The 17004-nt window shown below is 48.3% G+C and overlaps 6 protein-coding genes across 6 annotated transcripts; 4 read left to right on the top strand and 2 right to left on the bottom strand.

The window, feature by feature from the left end:
- Window positions 1-7: 7 nt before the first annotated feature.
- On the bottom strand, window positions 8-3438 carry BDV38DRAFT_262809 (coatomer subunit beta'). Its single transcript, XM_032056135.1, has 6 exons — window positions 3226-3438; window positions 3046-3108; window positions 2971-2992; window positions 2878-2909; window positions 1551-2819; window positions 8-1490 (listed from the first exon to the last, which is right to left on the bottom strand). Exons 1-6 carry the CDS (start codon window positions 3241-3243, stop codon window positions 336-338), a joined length of 2559 nt encoding a protein of 852 aa, XP_031908003.1. The 5' UTR covers window positions 3244-3438; the 3' UTR covers window positions 8-335.
- A 191-nt stretch (window positions 3439-3629) lies between these two features.
- BDV38DRAFT_262811 (complex I NDUFA5 subunit family protein) lies at window positions 3630-4969 on the bottom strand. The gene is made up of 3 exons (XM_032056136.1): window positions 4217-4969; window positions 4058-4162; window positions 3630-3998 (listed from the first exon to the last, which is right to left on the bottom strand). The coding sequence occupies exons 1-3, from the start codon at window positions 4756-4758 to the stop codon at window positions 3929-3931; spliced, it is 717 nt and encodes a 238-aa protein (XP_031908004.1). The 5' UTR covers window positions 4759-4969; the 3' UTR covers window positions 3630-3928.
- Window positions 4970-8105, top strand: BDV38DRAFT_262813 (putative disulfide isomerase). The gene is made up of 4 exons (XM_032056137.1): window positions 4970-5497; window positions 5553-5634; window positions 5697-7220; window positions 7280-8105. Exons 1-4 carry the CDS (start codon window positions 5271-5273, stop codon window positions 7634-7636), a joined length of 2190 nt encoding a protein of 729 aa, XP_031908005.1. The 5' UTR covers window positions 4970-5270; the 3' UTR covers window positions 7637-8105.
- Window positions 8106-8331: 226 nt separating this feature from the next.
- BDV38DRAFT_262817 (cytochrome b-c1 complex subunit 10) lies at window positions 8332-9883 on the top strand. The gene is made up of 5 exons (XM_032056138.1): window positions 8332-8411; window positions 8578-8645; window positions 8909-8962; window positions 9062-9209; window positions 9275-9883. The coding sequence occupies exons 1-5, from the start codon at window positions 8409-8411 to the stop codon at window positions 9281-9283; spliced, it is 282 nt and encodes a 93-aa protein (XP_031908006.1). The 5' UTR covers window positions 8332-8408; the 3' UTR covers window positions 9284-9883.
- A 209-nt stretch (window positions 9884-10092) lies between these two features.
- On the top strand, window positions 10093-12526 carry BDV38DRAFT_262820 (amino acid permease). The gene is made up of 3 exons (XM_032056139.1): window positions 10093-10791; window positions 10841-10952; window positions 11029-12526. The coding sequence occupies exons 1-3, from the start codon at window positions 10524-10526 to the stop codon at window positions 12353-12355; spliced, it is 1707 nt and encodes a 568-aa protein (XP_031908007.1). The 5' UTR covers window positions 10093-10523; the 3' UTR covers window positions 12356-12526.
- Window positions 12527-13385: 859 nt separating this feature from the next.
- Window positions 13386-13739, top strand: BDV38DRAFT_262823 (uncharacterized protein). The gene has a single exon (XM_032056140.1). It carries the CDS (start codon window positions 13420-13422, stop codon window positions 13678-13680), a length of 261 nt encoding a protein of 86 aa, XP_031908008.1. The 5' UTR covers window positions 13386-13419; the 3' UTR covers window positions 13681-13739.
- The last annotated feature ends 3265 nt before the right edge of the window (window positions 13740-17004 follow it).

Below are 17004 nucleotides of genomic sequence, written 5' to 3' on the forward strand. Positions count from 1 at the left end.
TAGCCTCGAGCGTGCCCTTTAAATTAAGCTAATTTATGAGTAATGATATTACTTCTGTGCATAATGCCTTATCCTTAGTATCGCATATGGCTAGAAGCAGAAAGGTTCGATCAGAGAGCTGTGGGGATAATTTTGATAGTAATCTCCTGTTCAAAGGAACAATAGCCGCAATTTCTACAGAGTGTCATAATGGATATGAGACGTAATAATATTTAAGTCATAGCGGGCAAAATAGTAGAAGAGGAATAAATGGGTAGAAACAAACAACTCTAGAACAATAAGGTAGTAGATACACCCAACTTCTTTCTGCAATCAACTGTCATTTACCTCCCCGTTCATGCTTCAGCTTCTACTTCTGGAGCCCCGTTGGCTGCTGACTCGGCTTGTTCGTCATCGTTGACATCGATAAGGGACTCTGATGAAGGAGGCTCAGGGACAACACCTTCCTTCTCCAGACGGAGGTACTCATCCCATTCTGGGAAGAGATCGTCATCGGCGGTAGTGTCGGGAGCACCGGGAGGGACACCGATCAGGCGAGCGATCTTTGTCTTTCCAGACTGCTCGAGCGACTGCTTCCACTGAACTACGAGCTCGGGTGCCTGGGATGGCTTGTAGGTTTGTGTGAAAAGGACGGCTTCCGCGAGACGGTTGGTCCGCACAAGAAGGTCTGTGCAGGCATCGATATCACCGAGAGACCACAAGGTAGAGAAAGCAACATTATGCAGACCGGCCTCGGATGCTTGTTCTGCGAGGTTACGGAGACCCTCCTTGTTACCGCTGGCAGTGTGCAAAAGCAGGAGGGAGCCAACATCCTTTGCATTGGTGAAACATTCCTGGGCCAATTCCAGATTCCATCCTGCCAGGGCAGCATCACCAACAGTCTTCCATTTATGTTCGACGTTAGCTTCACGAGCAATTTCGAGGGCAATATCGAGATTGTTGAGAGAAAGGGCAAGGTCGAAACGATGTTCGGGATCTGTGGCGACTTCAAGGGCCATGTCCTTGTAGCCCTGACCTTCGAGGAACCGCGCAACCTTGTTGATCTGGTCCTGTGGGATGTCCTTCAGCAGCTCTGCTGCCATATCCATGTCCCCACGAAGAACCACAGTCTGGTACTCGACCATGCTAAGTGAAAGACCAAAAGAAACAACGTTGACATCCTTATCGGCAAGATACACCCTGCCATCGCGAGGCAAGTAGCCGAGGACATACATTCCCTGGTCAAAGTGAGAGATTGTGTAGGTCTGATCACCGACAAGGTAGTTCAATCGGTTCGTCGAATTGGTGTAGATAAAGCAGTCACCAACCCATTGACCTGTCCTGACAGCCTCATTGACATCAGTGACGACTTCGAAGGCCGACTCAACACCATCTTCGTCGGCTTCTCCCTCATTGAGGCCGTTGATGTAGTTCTCCCTCGAGAATCGGAGCACGTAGAATGAGTCCTCACAGGCAAGTGTAACCAACTCGCCCGACTCAGACCAATAAACCTAGAAGCGGTGTTAGCTGATGAGACTTATTCATGGACTTTTTTTTTTGTTGATTCTTACGGCTTTCGGGTCGACTTCAATACGACGGACTAGATTGCCGGTCTCCCAATCGAACATACCAATGCCCCCTTGTCCTTTGACACCAAGAAGCACACCGTCAGTAAGACCTTCGGCTTGGAAGCCGACATCTAGGCCGCCGCTGACTTCCTTAAAGTTCCTAAAGATCTTGACGCTAGTTGCTGACTCGCGAATAGCATAATCATTGCTGTTATCCTTCGAGCCCCAGGCGAAATCGAGAGCTTGCCCAAATGCCTTATTTCTCCAAGCAAGAGCAGTGTAGATGATATATTCTCCATCACCGCATACTGAAACGAAACGGCCATTGGGCGAGTGTGACAGCGTCTGTGGGTAGACCTCACATGAGCCCAGCTCCTTGGTCGGTAAGGAGATTGGTGCGCCATCCTTGACAGTGGCATCACCGCCTTTGATGACTGTTGAAACCACTTCATTGTGCCTGGCCCAGACAACCTTTCCCGATCCGTCCATAGAGACAGCGGGTTCCTCGCGACCCATTTTCACAACCACTGCACCATCATCAAAACCCATTGCGATACCCTGTCTACCACGCTGGTATGCAACACACCAAGCTCTTTCAAGACCATAGCTTAACGATTGCTCCAGTCGATATGTGTTTGCGTGCCAGATCTTGATGGTTCCATCTTCAGATCCCGAAATGATCACTGGTAATTCCGGGTGATAGCAGGCGAAGGAAACATTACTCGTATGTCCTTCCAATGTCGCAATGAGCGCTTTCGTGGTGTAATCCCAGACCTTAACTGTCTTATCATCTGAGGTGGTAAGAAGATACGGCTTATCGGCTTGCGGATAGTAGTCGACATAGTTAACACCCTTCGTCTCGTGAGCCTCCAATGTGAAATTGGCATGCGGGGAACCAAGACTCCAGATCTTGACCGTCCGATCCAAGCATGCAGATGCAAATGTGTTTGTGTCCTTAGGGTTAATGGACAGTCCCATCACATAATGAGCGTGGCCTTCGTACACTTGGACACACTTCCAACCTTTCTCCCAATCCCAGAGCTTGATTGTCATATCATCGGAGGCTGTAAGAACGAAAGGTTGGGTTGGATGAACAGCAATCGAACGAATATAATCTGGGTGGGCCTCAAATGAGGCAATCTTCTCGGAAGTGTTGTAGTTGTATACGCGGAGTTGGAAGTCGTCTGACCCGCAAACAATCCAGTTTTTGCGGGCAATAAACCGACCAGCTCGTACAGGGACATCGGTAAGTTCGAACGTTTTGATGATTGACTGCGGAGATTGACGGTCAGAAGACGATTGAGCGTGACGTTGCTCATCAAACACTTACCTGAGTCTCGTAAGACCAGATGTATACGTGACCTATGGATTCCGATTAGCGCATTCGGCCTATAACCGTTTATAGGCAGATCCCCTAACGCACCGCTGTATAAGGTTGTCAGGATCTGAGGCCCAGTCAGCATAACATGTCCACATTTGAGATCGTAGGGGCACTCACCCATGGCTCTGTCGGATGGAAGTCAATGCCCTTTACTCGCTCCGAGCGAGCAAAGAGCTGTCTCTATTCAGTTGCAATTATGGTCAGCAACGAACTCATTTCCCTTCGAATGTATCCCCAAAATAAAGAAGCGCCAGCCTATTCCACATTGAAAATTATTCCGAATGACACACGGCGTACCTTAACATCCAGTCTCATGTTGTGTGGGGAAGGTTGATGTCGCGACTATTTGCGGCTTCGGGGGCGGAGGGGAAGAAACCAGGCCACGAGCGGCTCAGACAGCCCAGCCCGGGTTTGTAAATAACTTCCCTTGGAAGGATGTATTGAGAGCGCAGAAAAATGAGGAAGTCCCCGACCGGAATGGCCTGTAGGTCACCAATGTAGATGTTCAGGGACTCGGCAGCGATGTGTCCACAAGGAGACGGAATCCCGCCAGCTATCTACATTAGCCTAGCGACCTGGACCCTCACCGCCTACGATTCTAGGCTCCATATAAGATATTCATGGAGGATTTCCATTTTAAACTTATCACAATGCTACTTCCCAATTGTATCCTCTGTAATATTTATCCTCTAAATTTACACATTCTAAGCATCCGCTAAAGTGATCGCAATGCCCACAAACATACAGCAGCGTGGCTGTTAACATTGTCTACAGTGTTCCATGCTTCAACGATCAACCACCTTCGTCTATTGCGCAAGAGGCTCCCTAGATAACCTTGGACTTGATTGCTGTATAGGGCATAAAGACATGAACCTTCTAATAATGGATATAATTTCGACAAGATAGCGTTCCTTTCCATTTGTCACGCATCGGCTAATAAATACAAGTGGGGTTAAGGATCATAGAAATGAACAAGTCTTTTATTCATTGGGGTCAGCCTTTATGCAGAGTCTTTGCGCTCAAAGTAGGACCACTGGCCAGGGGTGGGCTTTTCCTCTAGTTCCTCCCAACTTGTGGGACGTCAGCATATTCCTTGCATGATCATGCTCCTCAGGTTTCGGGAACTTACACCTTGGACTTGGACATCTCGTCAACGAGCTTCAGCTCACCCTCGGCGACCTGGATAACCTCCTCAAGAAGGCCGGCGCCAATCTGGTTCTCGATTTCGGCAACCCTGAGGTTAATTGTTAGCTTTGGGTTCCCAAGAAAGTGCAACATATGAACGTACTGCTCTGCTTCCAAAGCGGGTTCGTTTTCCCACTTCATAGCATGAGTTTGGAAATCAGACTCGTTCTCTGCCTTGATCGAGTCCTCGATAGCCTGATGCCACCGAGCTTCTTCCTCTGGAGTACGGGCAGGGCCTTCACTGGTCGGCTCGAGGGCTTCTCCGTCCCACTCCTCACCACGGGGATTGTCGCTTCCATCGCCGCGCATGGCTGCCGCGTACGAGCCATCTGGGCGAAGGAGAGAGGCGAACCGCTCAGGCTCGGTACCAATTGCCTTCTTCACGCGCTCCAACCAAGCCTCATAGCCAGGAGGTTTCGTAGATTCAACAATTTGCAAGCGGTGGCGGGTTAAAGCCTCAGTGGACTGGCGATAGACAGAAGACTCGGGGAAGGCCTTCAATTTCTGCAGGGTAGTTGTGTAGAGATAGATCAAAGTTGGGCGGGGACTGGGATGAGTGACAAGGCCGGTGATACCGGTGGGAGCGAAAGGCTCCAGGTACCGGGCCGGCTTGACGTTGGCCAGCAACCGGAATGTAGACCGCATTGTATTCGGAGGATATATGAGAAGAAGAGGGGAAAGAATTGACCCAAAAAGGTGATGGATATCAGGGCCAATGGCAGACCATGTAATTTAGTATCTCAGGTTGTCATTGACTTCGGGAGCGAAGTTGAGGTTCCGTCGGGAGGCGGAGAAACAGAGATTCCACCAGGACGTTCCGGCCACTTTCATCTGAAGGGAACTAAACTTATCGATCTCTCCGCGCTTAGGGGGTTTACCCATTCTCACCCGCATTCGAGACCATCCTTTGTCTTGAGGTCCTGCGGATTTGTCCGCAGATTTTTCTTCAATTTGAATACGATCGCCTGCTTCGGTTTCACAACCGGTTTCTCTGCGGCGATTGTCCCAGCTTGCTGTGGCCACCGAGCCGCATTTGGACACTCGTTCTAGGTCTTCATGCGCCACTAGTGATATCTTTGGCAATCGCCCTTTGTTCTTACGTTCACTTTTCTTCGAAAGCATCGTTTCAAGGTCGTAGACCTTGAATTGCAGTCAGTATGAGGGCGTCCTTGCTGGCGTGTTCGCTTCTCTCTTTATTCTCTATCCCCACTCTCGCTTCTCCTTCCGACAAGGTCCTTGAATCCAGAAATGGCCGACTTGTGAAGAGAGCCGACGACCCCGTCGACCCGGGTACCCTGTCTACTACTTTCAACGGTGTTGAAGTACCTCCTATGAAAGATTTGACGCCTGATAACTTCGAAGAAACCGTCAAGGACGGCTACTGGTTAGAACTCTCCCTCTCACTTCGGTGTCTAGATGCCAGCTCTAACATCTACCAGGTTCATTAAGCAATTCTCTCCTGCCTGCCCGCATTGCCAAAAGATCGCTCCTACGTGGCAGACACTCTATGAGTATTACTATGTAAGTGCTGTGGCTATGCCCATTAGGAAGTGTGTTCGTTCAAGCCTGCTAACAAACGGTAGACTTCGGATCCCTTGGCCTCGTCCTCTTCGAAACCATCCGATACTAAATCTCTGAACTCCTTCCATGGCTTCTACAATTTCCATTTTGCATCGCTGAACTGCCAGGCCTATGGCGACTTTTGCAAAAAATTGGATGTGAAGTACTTCCCGCAATTCTCTTTGTATCACAATGGTGAAAGGGTGGAGGAGTTCACTGGAAAGAAATCCATGGAGGGTCTGAGCGAGTACATTGAAGACAAACTTGAATCGATCAAGCCTGGGTCTCGTCCTGCGAAGGGAGTCAACCTACCGAAGCCCGGCGCCAAGGGCGTGGATACGAAGGCTGAACCAGAGGTCCCTGCTGCTAAAGACAAGGACCCCGAGGCAGGCGCCAAGGCTGGTGAAAAGCACAATGAGCAGGTTTCCGCCGAGGATCCGTCTTCCGAGAAAACCTCTACGTCGAAGACCAAAACGAAACCGAAAGGGGGTCCAGCAAACCCTCAAGGAATATCTGTTCCCCTCACCGCCGAGAGCTTCCAGAAACTTGTTACGACCACGCAGGATCCCTGGTTCATTAAGTTCTATGCCCCATGGTGTCATCATTGCCAGGCACTTGCCCCTAATTGGCAGCAAATGGCCAAGGAAATGCAAAATGTCCTGAATGTCGGAGAAGTAAACTGCGACGCTGAGCCCAGACTTTGCAAAGATGCTCATGTATCGGCCTTTCCCACAATGTATTTCTTCCGAGGTGGTGAGAGGGTCGAATACAACGGTCTTCGGGGCCTAGGCGATCTAGTCAACTATGCCAAGAAGGCAGTTGACGTTGGCTTGGGTGTGCAGGACGTCGACGCCACTTCCTTCAAGGAGCTGGAGGAGAAGGAAGAAGTCATCTTCTTGTACTTTTACGACCACGCTACGACATCTGAGGATTTTGAGGCTCTGGAGCGCCTAACTCTTAGCTTGATCGGCCATGGACGAATTGTGAAGACTAACAGCGCAGCCCTGGCTGAACGGTTCAAGATTTCAACATGGCCCCGGCTTCTTGTTGTCCGAGACGGTCGAGCCAACTATTATACTCCGATTGCTCCCAAGGACATGCGAGACTTCCGACAGATTTTGGGATGGATGCGTACTGTGTGGTTACCCATCGTCCCCGAACTTACCGCCTCCAATGCTCGGGAAATCATGGATGGTAGGTATGTGGTTCTCGGAATTCTAAGCCGGGGGCGCTCGGACGAATTCCTGCAGTCAAAGAGGGAGCTGAAGAGCGCAGCTCTTGAATGGATGGACAAGCAGGTTCAGTTGTTCCAATTGGAACGGGCAGAACTTCGGGACGCCAAACAGCTCCGCATTGAGGAGGCTGATGACCGTAACGACCAGCGCGCGTTGCGAGCTGCCAAAAACATGCGCATCACAATCCGTGAAGATGACAAGAAACAGGTCGGCTTCGCTTGGGTTGACGGCGACTTCTGGGAACGGTGGTTGAGAAATACTTATGGTATTGATGTGGCAAATGGGGAACGAGTCATCATCAACGATCACGATGTAAGTGCCTCATTGGCGGAAGAAGGTCATTGTCTTCATATTGATACTAATCCGACCAGAACCGACGGTATTGGGACTCATCTTCGAGCGGGTCTCCCATCCTGGCCTCACGTACTTCTATTCTCGAAACTATTCCACTTGTGATCGCCAACTCCCCTAAGCTGACACCGAAGTCCACTGTCGGCACTTTTGAATCTATCTTTTTCTTCGCTCGGTCCTTCATCGTCAACCACCCCATCCTCTTTGTCCTCATCCTGATCTTCTCGGTTGTTGGCGCGACGTTGTTGGCTCGAGCCAGGGGCCGGCGTGCCGGCCGCGGTGGCATTCTTGGTGTCGCTAACGGCAGCAATGGTTTCTTTCACCTTGATGGGAAAGAAGGTCTGTTGAACGGCGGCTCAACTGGGAAGGTCGATTAGTCGACGGTATATGAACCCGGAGGAATCATTTGTACAGTTATTATATTCATTTTCACCCCTTTTTTTCTCTCGAGACCTTTCCCTTCCTTCCTTCCTTCCTCCTCCATTTCGCTCGCGTTGATTTCACGTGGTTTTTCTATTGGATTTGTAAGGTTTTAACTGTTCTATATCTTGGTATTGATGATGCCCTTCATATATCTCGTTCCATTTTTACATTGGTCTCCTGGTTCCGGCGGCGTTAGGGCGAGTGTTGTGCTGTCGGCAGGCTCCTCCATAATTTGTATCAGACACGCGAGTGTCTCCTTAGTACCTATACAGATTACAAAAAGCTATCATTTTACATTGCCCGTGGAGTGAGGATGAAGTCTTGTGTACAGGTTGTAGAAGCAATGCCCTGATGCCACCTAGTTACCTTGATAGGCAAAGAAAAGGGCCGGGGGGGATTAAAAATGGAATAGCTTGTATTTTTAGATATCTTGAAAGTTTTTACATTGAGTACATAGTGACCAAATCTGATATTGTATACAAGGAACTCGAACTACTAACCCCGTTGACCTCGAATGTAAAAGCGAGGCTCTGATTCGGCAGTCCAGTTGATTCACGTGATGGTCAATTGGCGGATGATGATTGGCTATCGGGTTGCCGCAAGCATTGTGAACGTCGCGGAGTCTCCCGGTTTTCTACGACTGCCTTGAATCTCAGTTGCTGCTGTCAATCACCGCTCTATTAGAACATTTCTTGCTTAGGTCTTGCTTCTTAGTTTATAGACAAGATGGTATGTATATCCAGATTTGGAATCTTTACGTTTTAATTGGGTTCAAAGTCCGTTCACTCTGCGGAGGCTCAGGTTATGAGAGGGATGTTCAATCGCACCATAGACTGGCCGTCAGCAGAGAAACTATATGAAACTCACCAATTGCTAACAATTCTTGTCGCTATAGTTCTCTCAGACCCTTCGTCGTGCTGCGGCCCAGACTGCTGGTGCCTACCGCTCTCCTTTCGCTCCCAAGTGAGATCCCTCGAACTCCCCATTGACAATATTCTATCACGATAGTGGGCTGTACCTGTACTCTGGGTTAGGCTTGGTCTTGGAAACAGTCTCTTGATCCATCTTCAGCTCTGAGCGTGTGGCCAACGAAGGCAGCCCACGCCGTATCGCCAGAGTTGGGACCCCCATAGTTACCGGTCGGCAGAGGAGCCCAATAAAATCGTTGAAAACGCAACCAGGGTGATGAGGAACGCTTGCTAATTCGAATCCTTGATGGTCTCCAGGTACACTACTCCTCTCAATTTCCACGGTGTGACCGCCAGCGCTGCCACCAAGTAGTGAGTACCACCTGTTCTATACTCCCTCTTATCTACCTGCCATTCAGCGGGTTTCTCTGCTCCATTATTCGAATCGTGCTGACCGTGTTGCGATTACAGTGCCCAGATTGCCGCCACTTTCGGTGCCAGCGCTGGTGTCTTCGCTCTCTTCTTCTTTGGTGAAGTTCCCCGTGTCCGCAACGATATCTTGCGTCAGCTTCCTTTCTTTGACGAGTACTTCGACCGCTCCATTGCCCCCGAGGACAACGTATGTACCTGTTTTCTCCAGCTAGGATTGCCAATTCTTGATGTGCCATGCTAACAATCATGTAGCCCTTCTAAACTTTCCCTTACGAAGTACGATTAATCAACCATGTCCTACTCGCAGGGATTTCTTATGTTTGCGCATATGCTCCCTATCAGCTATATAGTGGAGGAAGGAGTCGGTTCTGTACTGTGTAGAATAGCAGCGATGAATTGTGACAGCACATAGACACGCCTCCTTAATTATCACTTCCTTTGTTTCTGTTTGGGATAGTCCCATACCACCGTTAGGTACTGCAAGTGGACCTCCGGTGATCAGTTGCATTTCCGGCATGTCGGGGGAGTCCAAAGCCAACAGTCCTGGTAAATATAGGGATTGATATATCTGTCAAATGATGGTTGATACTAGTGTGGTGACAAAATCCATCCACGGTCAGGGTTTCCCGTAAGGGCAGGTCCAGCCTACTTCTATCGCAGTAAGAATATGCTTTTAACAAATAAACACTGATCGGATTAATAGACGTTATCATGTCGAATAAAATCCTCCGTAATTCCTTTATCTTTTAGTTCCTCCTCTTATCAGAGCTTGAACATTCGTCCGTCGAGACGCCACCCACTTCGAGCTGATAAGAAACCCTGGCATTTTGTCTCGGCCTCCTTACTGGAGCGAGAGAGGGCGAAGCTATGTGACCAACCTTCTTTTGAAATGGCGCCGCCTGAAACTACCCTGCTGAGTATGGATCATGCGCCAAGCTTTAGATAGCTGTGCGATCCAAGCGGAGTACTAGACCGATGCTGCTGCAACATGAATGGCCTACGCCACTGCATACAGAAGAGAGTGTGACCAGATGCCAAGCAAAAGTAACCCCCCAACCTAGGAAGTTTCTCCCAGCTTCACCCTCCCCATGTCATTCGCAGATTACTATTATCGGTTGAACTATCATCAGCCAAAGAGAATGCGTCTCACCCATCATGGTTTCTATCCGGGGGGATGTGGATACACTTCCCCCCCGTGCAGAGTGCATGGCTACTTTTGATATAACTATCGTTACGCAACCCCAGTCCGGGACATAGTCGCATATAAAGTCCTTTTCTTTCCCCCTCTTCGGCAGTTCACCGTTGAAGTTACCACTAAAACGCTATATTTGTGGCACGGCAGCGTCACAGACTTTTGGTCCCCCCCGGCGACAATTCCATGATCAGCTTGGAATGACTGGTTTTCTGATATCCACCGCTTCTGCAGGGATAACTGTCTGCCTGCCTAAGAAATTATCAAGATCTAAATCGACCCGCAATTGCACAGAAGGACATCGTCGCCATGTCTTCCGTGGGCAAGTCGACGCCTTTAGCTAAGGCTACCTCGAAGGGGTCGGTATATGCCGATGTGGACCATGACCCAGTAACCACGGTGTTACCAAATGGCGACGTGCCTTATGCGGACCATGCAATGGACGCCGATGAGAGGGTCATTGTAGCCCTGGGGTACAAGCAGGAGTTCAAACGAGAATTCTCGCTATGGACGACATTCTGCGTCAGCTTTGCTGTGCTTGGGCTGCTCCCATCTTTTGCAAGCACAATATATTATGGTAGCTATCCTGACGTCGAGGGTATTCTAACGGGCTGACATCCGTCCAGGAATGGGCTATGCGGGAACGGCAGGCATGGTTTGGGGTTGGATCATCGCCATGGTTTTCATTCAGTGTGTTGCCATGTCAATGGCTGAACTGTGTTCGGCGATGCCAACAAGGTACATCCATCTCAATTCCTTTTGCGTCCTCCAAACACTCGTTCTGGTTTTCTTATCTTGAAACTAACATCACCAGTGGCGGCCTCTACTATGCCGCTGCAGTACTCGCACCTCCGGGATATGGACCATTCGCGGCGTGGATCACTGGGTGGTCCAACTGGATTGGACAAATTACAGCGGCACCGTCAGTGGATTTTTCACTGGCTGCGATGATCCTGGCTGCAGCGTCGATAGAGAACCCGGACTACGTTCCTACTTCCTGGCATACATTTCTCCTTACCACACTTATCATGATACTCCACGCTGCAATCAGCAGCATGCCAACGAAATGGGTTGCGCAGTTCAACTCGTGGGGCTCAACGTTCAACATGTTTGCCCTCGTTGCTGTCATCATTGCCATCCCGGCAGGGACGAAGAATGAACCCAAGTTCACCCCGTCAAAGGAAGTATGGGGGACAATCACTAATTTAACCGACTTTCCGGATGGGGTTGCCGTGCTCATGACCTTTGTCGGTGTGATCTGGACCATGTCCGGGTACGATTCTCCGTTCCATCTGAGTGAGGAGTGTTCCAACGCAAACATCGCCTCTCCGCGAGCCATCGTGATGACCTCAGGCGTCGGGGGCTTGATGGGCTGGTTCTTGCAGCTTGTAGTCGCTTACACCGTTCTTGACATTGAGGCGGTGATAGACTCTGATCTCGGACAGCCTTGGGCATCATACTTGCTGCAGGTGATGCCACAAAAAGCCGCCCTGGGAATACTCGCTTTAACTATTATTTGTGGTTTCTCGATGGGCCAGGGATGCATGGTAGCCGCATCGCGAGTCACATATGCCTATGCCCGCGATGATTGCTTCCCTTTATCAAGGATATGGAAAAAGGTTGACAGTCGCACTAAAACACCCGTGAACGCTGTCATCATAAACGCCGTCCTCGGGATCCTTATGTGCCTCTTGATCCTCGCCGGGGATGTAGCAATTGGCGCTCTATTCTCTATCGGTGCCATTGCGCAGTTCGTTGCTTTTGCGATCCCTATTTGCATCCGGGTGTTCTTTGTTGGGAACCGTTTCCGGCGGGGACCATGGCACTTGGGGCCATTTGGTCCCTACATTGGAGCAACGGGCGTACTCTTTGTGCTGCTGATGGTGCCCATTCTGTGTCTTCCCAGTGTAACAGGGGATGATTTGACACCGGATCTGATGAATTGGACGTGTCTTGTCTGGGGCGCTCCAATGTTGGCGGTGAGCATCTGGTGGGTAGTAGACGCCCACAAGTGGTTCAAGGGTCCAAAGGTCAATGTGGAGCATGCCATCCACCCCGTGGAGGAAGAGAGGCCCGTTATCGTTGATGTGGGGTTCGATGGCGGCGAAGATGAGTATACGTCGGACCGAAATCAGGGCTAAGTGGTCATGCACTGGGGCGTACATTTACGAAATCATATATCTAATTTCACTTTCTGATCTTTTATATCACAGTAAACTTTGCACAGTATGGATGTAGCATATCAAAATGATGGTATCTTATTCTTCTCATACACATCTCACGATGTATGATATTAGTCTGCAGGCAAACCTGAAGCTGAAACGACAGTTATACCCTGCTACTGGTAGATCGTCAGCCAAACGGCGCAACAAAGTGAGGCGCCAGATTCGACATGTCACAATGTACTAATTAAGGAAGCGATCGGGATCACAACCGAGGCATTCGACTGCACTCCCTAAATATCAAATCCTACCTTGCAGCGGAACACAGCGAGAAGCAGATCGCCTTCCAGAGTTATCTCGAATGTATCCAGTTGCCTACACTGTCACAGATCTCAACTTAGCATATCAGTTTAATGGACAGAGTGAGGGTCCATCTTGGACTATACATGAGGGAATGAAGAGAATGTTGAACATGCCGCTTGCCAATGCGAGTCATACTTTTGGGGGATTTATTGGCGTGGTCTAAAGTGTTACCCTAGATAGAATATTTTTGATCAATTCGTCAGGACGGGATAATTGTTTGAACACTACCACGTCCACACTACCTCTCAAGTCCATATAGATACAATGCTGAGCCAAACCTATCTTCTTCCTCTTCTAATTATAACCGCTATTGCAAAATGATCTGGATTCGGAAAACATCGAGTTGTCACACCTACAGAGTAGACAAACATCAGCACAATCAGCCAGCGAAGCCCTGTAGTTACCACGACGTACAGCATCTCAATCCCAAGTCCACTCGACTCGACTAGAGAATAAGAATATACAGCCTCACATCAAAGTCAATCATTATACTGACATCATCACAACAGAAAACCAGACACACCCGACCCTCGCAGTACATAACCAGGAAGAACCGGCACATCAAAAGCACCGCCTCGCAACAAAAAGCACCATCCACATGAGAGATCACATACGCCCTACTCAGTACGGCCCATAAGTATACATACGGAGTACCACCTACATCACCGCGGATAAGTCCGATGCAAGAAGGTGTGTCCCCAACCTATCAGCGGCACGCATCCAGCTGCAACCGTCCTTGCATCGCGTCGTTAGCCTTGCGCACAAGCCCTTTCTGGTGCTGTACTTTGCGCCGAGGTACCTGGTACGTACATTGTACACTGCATGGCTATCGGATCTGGGTTTTGTGTTTGCCTGCAGATAAGAACGACGTGCGTCATTTTTCTCTGGGTATTCCTTGCATATTCGTGTATGCATTGTTTTACAGGGGAATGTATGGGTAGAGAGAGTATGTGCTGGGAATCGGATTCTCAATATCTCCTATCGAAAGAAGGGATATACTTAGCTATGTTATTCTAAGTACTACTTACTACTTACTACTTTGTATACTTACCATTTCAAGGTATGCAGATAGATAGACAGACATTCTAGAAAATCTCAAGCCAAAACTGGCAAACTTACTTCCCTGGATCCACTATTCCGCTATTCTGCACATAAAAGTTCCATACATCCACACTACTACAGAGTACTACTACTACTACTAACAGTAGTAGTAGCTACAAAGTAACGTATCCAGATATATAATTCAAACCAAACCATGTAGTATCAACTATTAAGCCCATATTAAAACCTACAACCTACTAACCTCAAGTACTAAATTCAACACAGAGACAGATCATAGTCTATCCATCCCATCTCCCACACTACCCTACCCTACACCCCTACACCCCTACACACACCCACACTCACTCACTCACACAGAGCGTGAGGGACAGAGAAAAGACAAACAAAAACTCACCAAATAACCCAACCCAACATATCCATCCCCCTCTCCTCTCCCATCTCAACATAAACAATCCTCAGCTCCAAGCTCCACAAAGTCCCCACAACGGCTCATTCCCAAAAGCCGCTTATCCATCCCATCCGCTCGCAGAAAGTAAGTAAACACCTCAATCTAACCGATTCCAGTCTCAATTCTGCAGGTACGGAAGTACAACCCCCATGCAACATTTGCACAATCGGACTTGGCCCATACCCCTCCCCCTCTTTCCTCCCCTCCCCTTCTAACCGAGCCGATACCACCACATGACTTTTTTTTTTTTTCTATTTAAAAATATCAGATATGACAAAAAAGAAGGTTGAAGATGAAACTCACTTACCCCTGAAAACAAACCGAGTGTTGGGTTTAAGCTCCAAAGGGGGAAGGTCGATTCTGAAATCTGAAATCAACTGGCGGATGTGGTGCCATGGTCTTTGACGACTCTTCTTCGGCTCGGTAAATGGATACCGTACTCCGTACGGAGTACGGAGTACTTAGGAATCCATTGAGTACCCGCTTGCCGGGTTGGGGTTCTGGATGCTGGATTCTCGGACGAGAGAATGATAGGTAGGTGCTCCGTAAATTATTTTGGATGCGGCTTTTTTGGGGGGTTCTTGGTATCTGTAGCATCTGTTCTATCTAGGTTCGCTTATGGGGTTTTTCTTTCTACATTGTATAGAGGGTGAGGCTGAGGGTTTGGTATTGGGATGGAGGTTTGTTCACAAGGATGTATAAAATCCGTGCTATCGTATACGTATCGTAGAATATGTTATGTCTAGGACGGGGGAAACGAAATATATGCATACATAGGTAGGTATGCATAGACATACGGGAATTCTCTTTCAATTCAATTCAGTTGATAATTGATTCGTGTTCAGTGATGATCAATGTAACTCTCCTCATCTAGATCATTCACCAATATATATTCCCTATATGGAAATATACATATCGGATATAAGGATATACCAGGATGATAATTTATGCTTAAGATTACAGGAGATCGAGTTATGAAAGTGTAATAGATCAATGATCGACTTTGTCTATATTGTGGCTTGAGGACGCGTGACCACGTAGATAGGCTGAAGGGTGACGCCTTCTAGAAAAAAGATTCTATTTTGTATCTCCACGGAATCCCATGGTTGTTCGTTTGTCAACTACCGTGTGAGGCAACCGAAGGGTTCGGATATCTTGTCAGATTTGGGATTTCATTATTCATTCTTTTTTGCATCGTCGGGCACGGCCAGAAGTCATCATGCGGTCAAGCCACCAACGGACTAAATTGATGACCAGCTGTCCCGGGATTCTGGTGTAAAGAAATTGAAAATAAAATAAAAAAGGTAAACTAAATATTATCACGAATGCTACGCTGCAAGTCCTAGTGTCCCAAAAAAAAAAAAAAAAAAAAAAAAAAAAAAAAAAAAAAAAAGAACAATGCAAATTTACTCGGTATAGATTGGCGATATGTTGACCAACCTCACAAACTCAATTCTCTCAATTAGTTACCACTTATGTCATCTCTGCAATCCAGATTGCTTGTCCTCCGTACTGGATAGGTAGCAAAAGTAACATGCTCTGGCCCCCCTGAAAGGAAAAACGACCAGAATGGACGTGGCCGCTTGTGGCGTTTCTCGTAAAGCTGCGGATAACTTCAGACCAAGTGCCATTGGTTCGCTCACCGCGTGAGGTGAAACGGGACCGACCCAGACTTTTCCACTTCTTGTTCGGCTTTACTCCGGTCTGTACCGGAAAAACCACCCTTCATAGGTTAAAAGTGGTAAAAGTGCCGAGGGAGGAGAAAACCCTGGAAAGAAGCAGCCCTGGAACCCGAGAATGCCCGTGTCCCGGATTCGGCGGAATGAAGAAAAATAAGAACGGTCACGGGGGACTAGTAAAGTGGACGATCTGCAAGCGAAACTTGCAGTAGTTGACTTTTGACTTGGGTTCCTTAGGGGTGAGGGGCGGATTTTCAGTTGGTATGATGGTTAGTCTCGTTTAGCTTCGTTAATTAGTGACTTAGTTGGGAGGTACTACCGTACTAGGTATCTAGTACATCTCGTTAACTGTTTTTTGTTTGGACCAGCCACTGATGTTTTTTTTTTTCTTTCTGGGCTGAGAAAACTGGCCATTCCCTGCCACGTAGCGGTTAGCTAGTAGGGTTTATTGACCGGCGGTGGTGGTGTTGTTGTCAATGGACCCATGTATGTACAGTTTTGTAGTATGTACTCGCTCTCTGGGGTAGAGAACGAGACCAGAAATGGGAATAACGGTCTGCTGGTGTTACAATCACTGCTGTATTCCACATGAAGATGGTATCGTCAGTGAACCGTACTCGGTCAGTCGATGAGGAACAAAGTTTCGTCGTAGAACAGTCGATATTCGGAATCGGTTCAAACCTCGGCTGAGGTCAGAAAAATGAAACGAAATACCTTATGATCTTAGGGCTCATGTATAAGCTATCCCCAATACGCAATACTACAGTAGCACCTGTGACAGAAGGGAAAAAAGAAGCTAGGACACCAGGACGAGTAAGGCAACCCAGCAGGGGAGAATCAAAAGCCAAGCTTTTAAATAAACCAGCGGATTATTTCCTGATTCACCATAGTCGAATCTTCAAGGACCCTTGGAGGAGTCAAGTTCAACGATGTTGATTGTACGGAGTTCTCTCCGTACGCCTACTGAAACCGATGTATCATCCATCATCAACCCATGCATACGATCACTCCACACCGCCTGGTCGTCGTTCTCCGTGGAAGTTTCCATGAGCGGGCCATCGGCTCCTCAGGTGGAG

The sequence above is a fragment of the Aspergillus pseudotamarii genome (genome assembly GCF_009193445.1).
Source record: "Aspergillus pseudotamarii strain CBS 117625 unplaced genomic scaffold BDV38scaffold_95, whole genome shotgun sequence".
Classification (NCBI taxonomy): domain Eukaryota; kingdom Fungi; phylum Ascomycota; class Eurotiomycetes; order Eurotiales; family Aspergillaceae; genus Aspergillus; species Aspergillus pseudotamarii.

What these genes read in the sequence shown, in the direction of transcription:
- BDV38DRAFT_262823 (XM_032056140.1), top strand. Translation starts at nt 13,420, where the DNA reads ATGCAAGAAGGTGTGTCCCCAACCTATCAGCGGCACGCATCCAGCTGC.
- BDV38DRAFT_262809 (XM_032056135.1), bottom strand. An exon ending in TCCATCCGACAGAGCCATGG is followed by an intron (nt 2,993 to 3,045) that starts GTGAGTGCCCCT and finishes ACTGGGCCTCAG; the next exon opens with ATCCTGACAACCTTATACAG. An exon ending in TTGAAGTCGACCCGAAAGCC is followed by an intron (nt 1,491 to 1,550) that starts GTAAGAATCAAC and finishes CACCGCTTCTAG; the next exon opens with GTTTATTGGTCTGAGTCGGG.
- BDV38DRAFT_262813 (XM_032056137.1), top strand. Translation starts at nt 5,271, where the DNA reads ATGAGGGCGTCCTTGCTGGCGTGTTCGCTTCTCTCTTTATTCTCTATC. An exon ending in ACCGTCAAGGACGGCTACTG is followed by an intron (nt 5,498 to 5,552) that starts GTTAGAACTCTC and finishes AACATCTACCAG; the next exon opens with GTTCATTAAGCAATTCTCTC. An exon ending in TCATCATCAACGATCACGAT is followed by an intron (nt 7,221 to 7,279) that starts GTAAGTGCCTCA and finishes TAATCCGACCAG; the next exon opens with AACCGACGGTATTGGGACTC.
- BDV38DRAFT_262817 (XM_032056138.1), top strand. An exon ending in CGCTCTCCTTTCGCTCCCAA is followed by an intron (nt 8,646 to 8,908) that starts GTGAGATCCCTC and finishes GATGGTCTCCAG; the next exon opens with GTACACTACTCCTCTCAATT. An exon ending in GCCAGCGCTGCCACCAAGTA is followed by an intron (nt 8,963 to 9,061) that starts GTGAGTACCACC and finishes TTGCGATTACAG; the next exon opens with TGCCCAGATTGCCGCCACTT.
- BDV38DRAFT_262811 (XM_032056136.1), bottom strand. Translation starts at nt 4,758, where the DNA reads ATGCGGTCTACATTCCGGTTGCTGGCCAACGTCAAGCCGGCCCGGTAC. An exon ending in CCCGCTTTGGAAGCAGAGCA is followed by an intron (nt 4,163 to 4,216) that starts GTACGTTCATAT and finishes AATTAACCTCAG; the next exon opens with GGTTGCCGAAATCGAGAACC. An exon ending in GAGATGTCCAAGTCCAAGGT is followed by an intron (nt 3,999 to 4,057) that starts GTAAGTTCCCGA and finishes ACGTCCCACAAG; the next exon opens with TTGGGAGGAACTAGAGGAAA.
- BDV38DRAFT_262820 (XM_032056139.1), top strand. Translation starts at nt 10,524, where the DNA reads ATGTCTTCCGTGGGCAAGTCGACGCCTTTAGCTAAGGCTACCTCGAAG. An exon ending in TGCAAGCACAATATATTATG is followed by an intron (nt 10,792 to 10,840) that starts GTAGCTATCCTG and finishes ACATCCGTCCAG; the next exon opens with GAATGGGCTATGCGGGAACG. An exon ending in TGTTCGGCGATGCCAACAAG is followed by an intron (nt 10,953 to 11,028) that starts GTACATCCATCT and finishes TAACATCACCAG; the next exon opens with TGGCGGCCTCTACTATGCCG.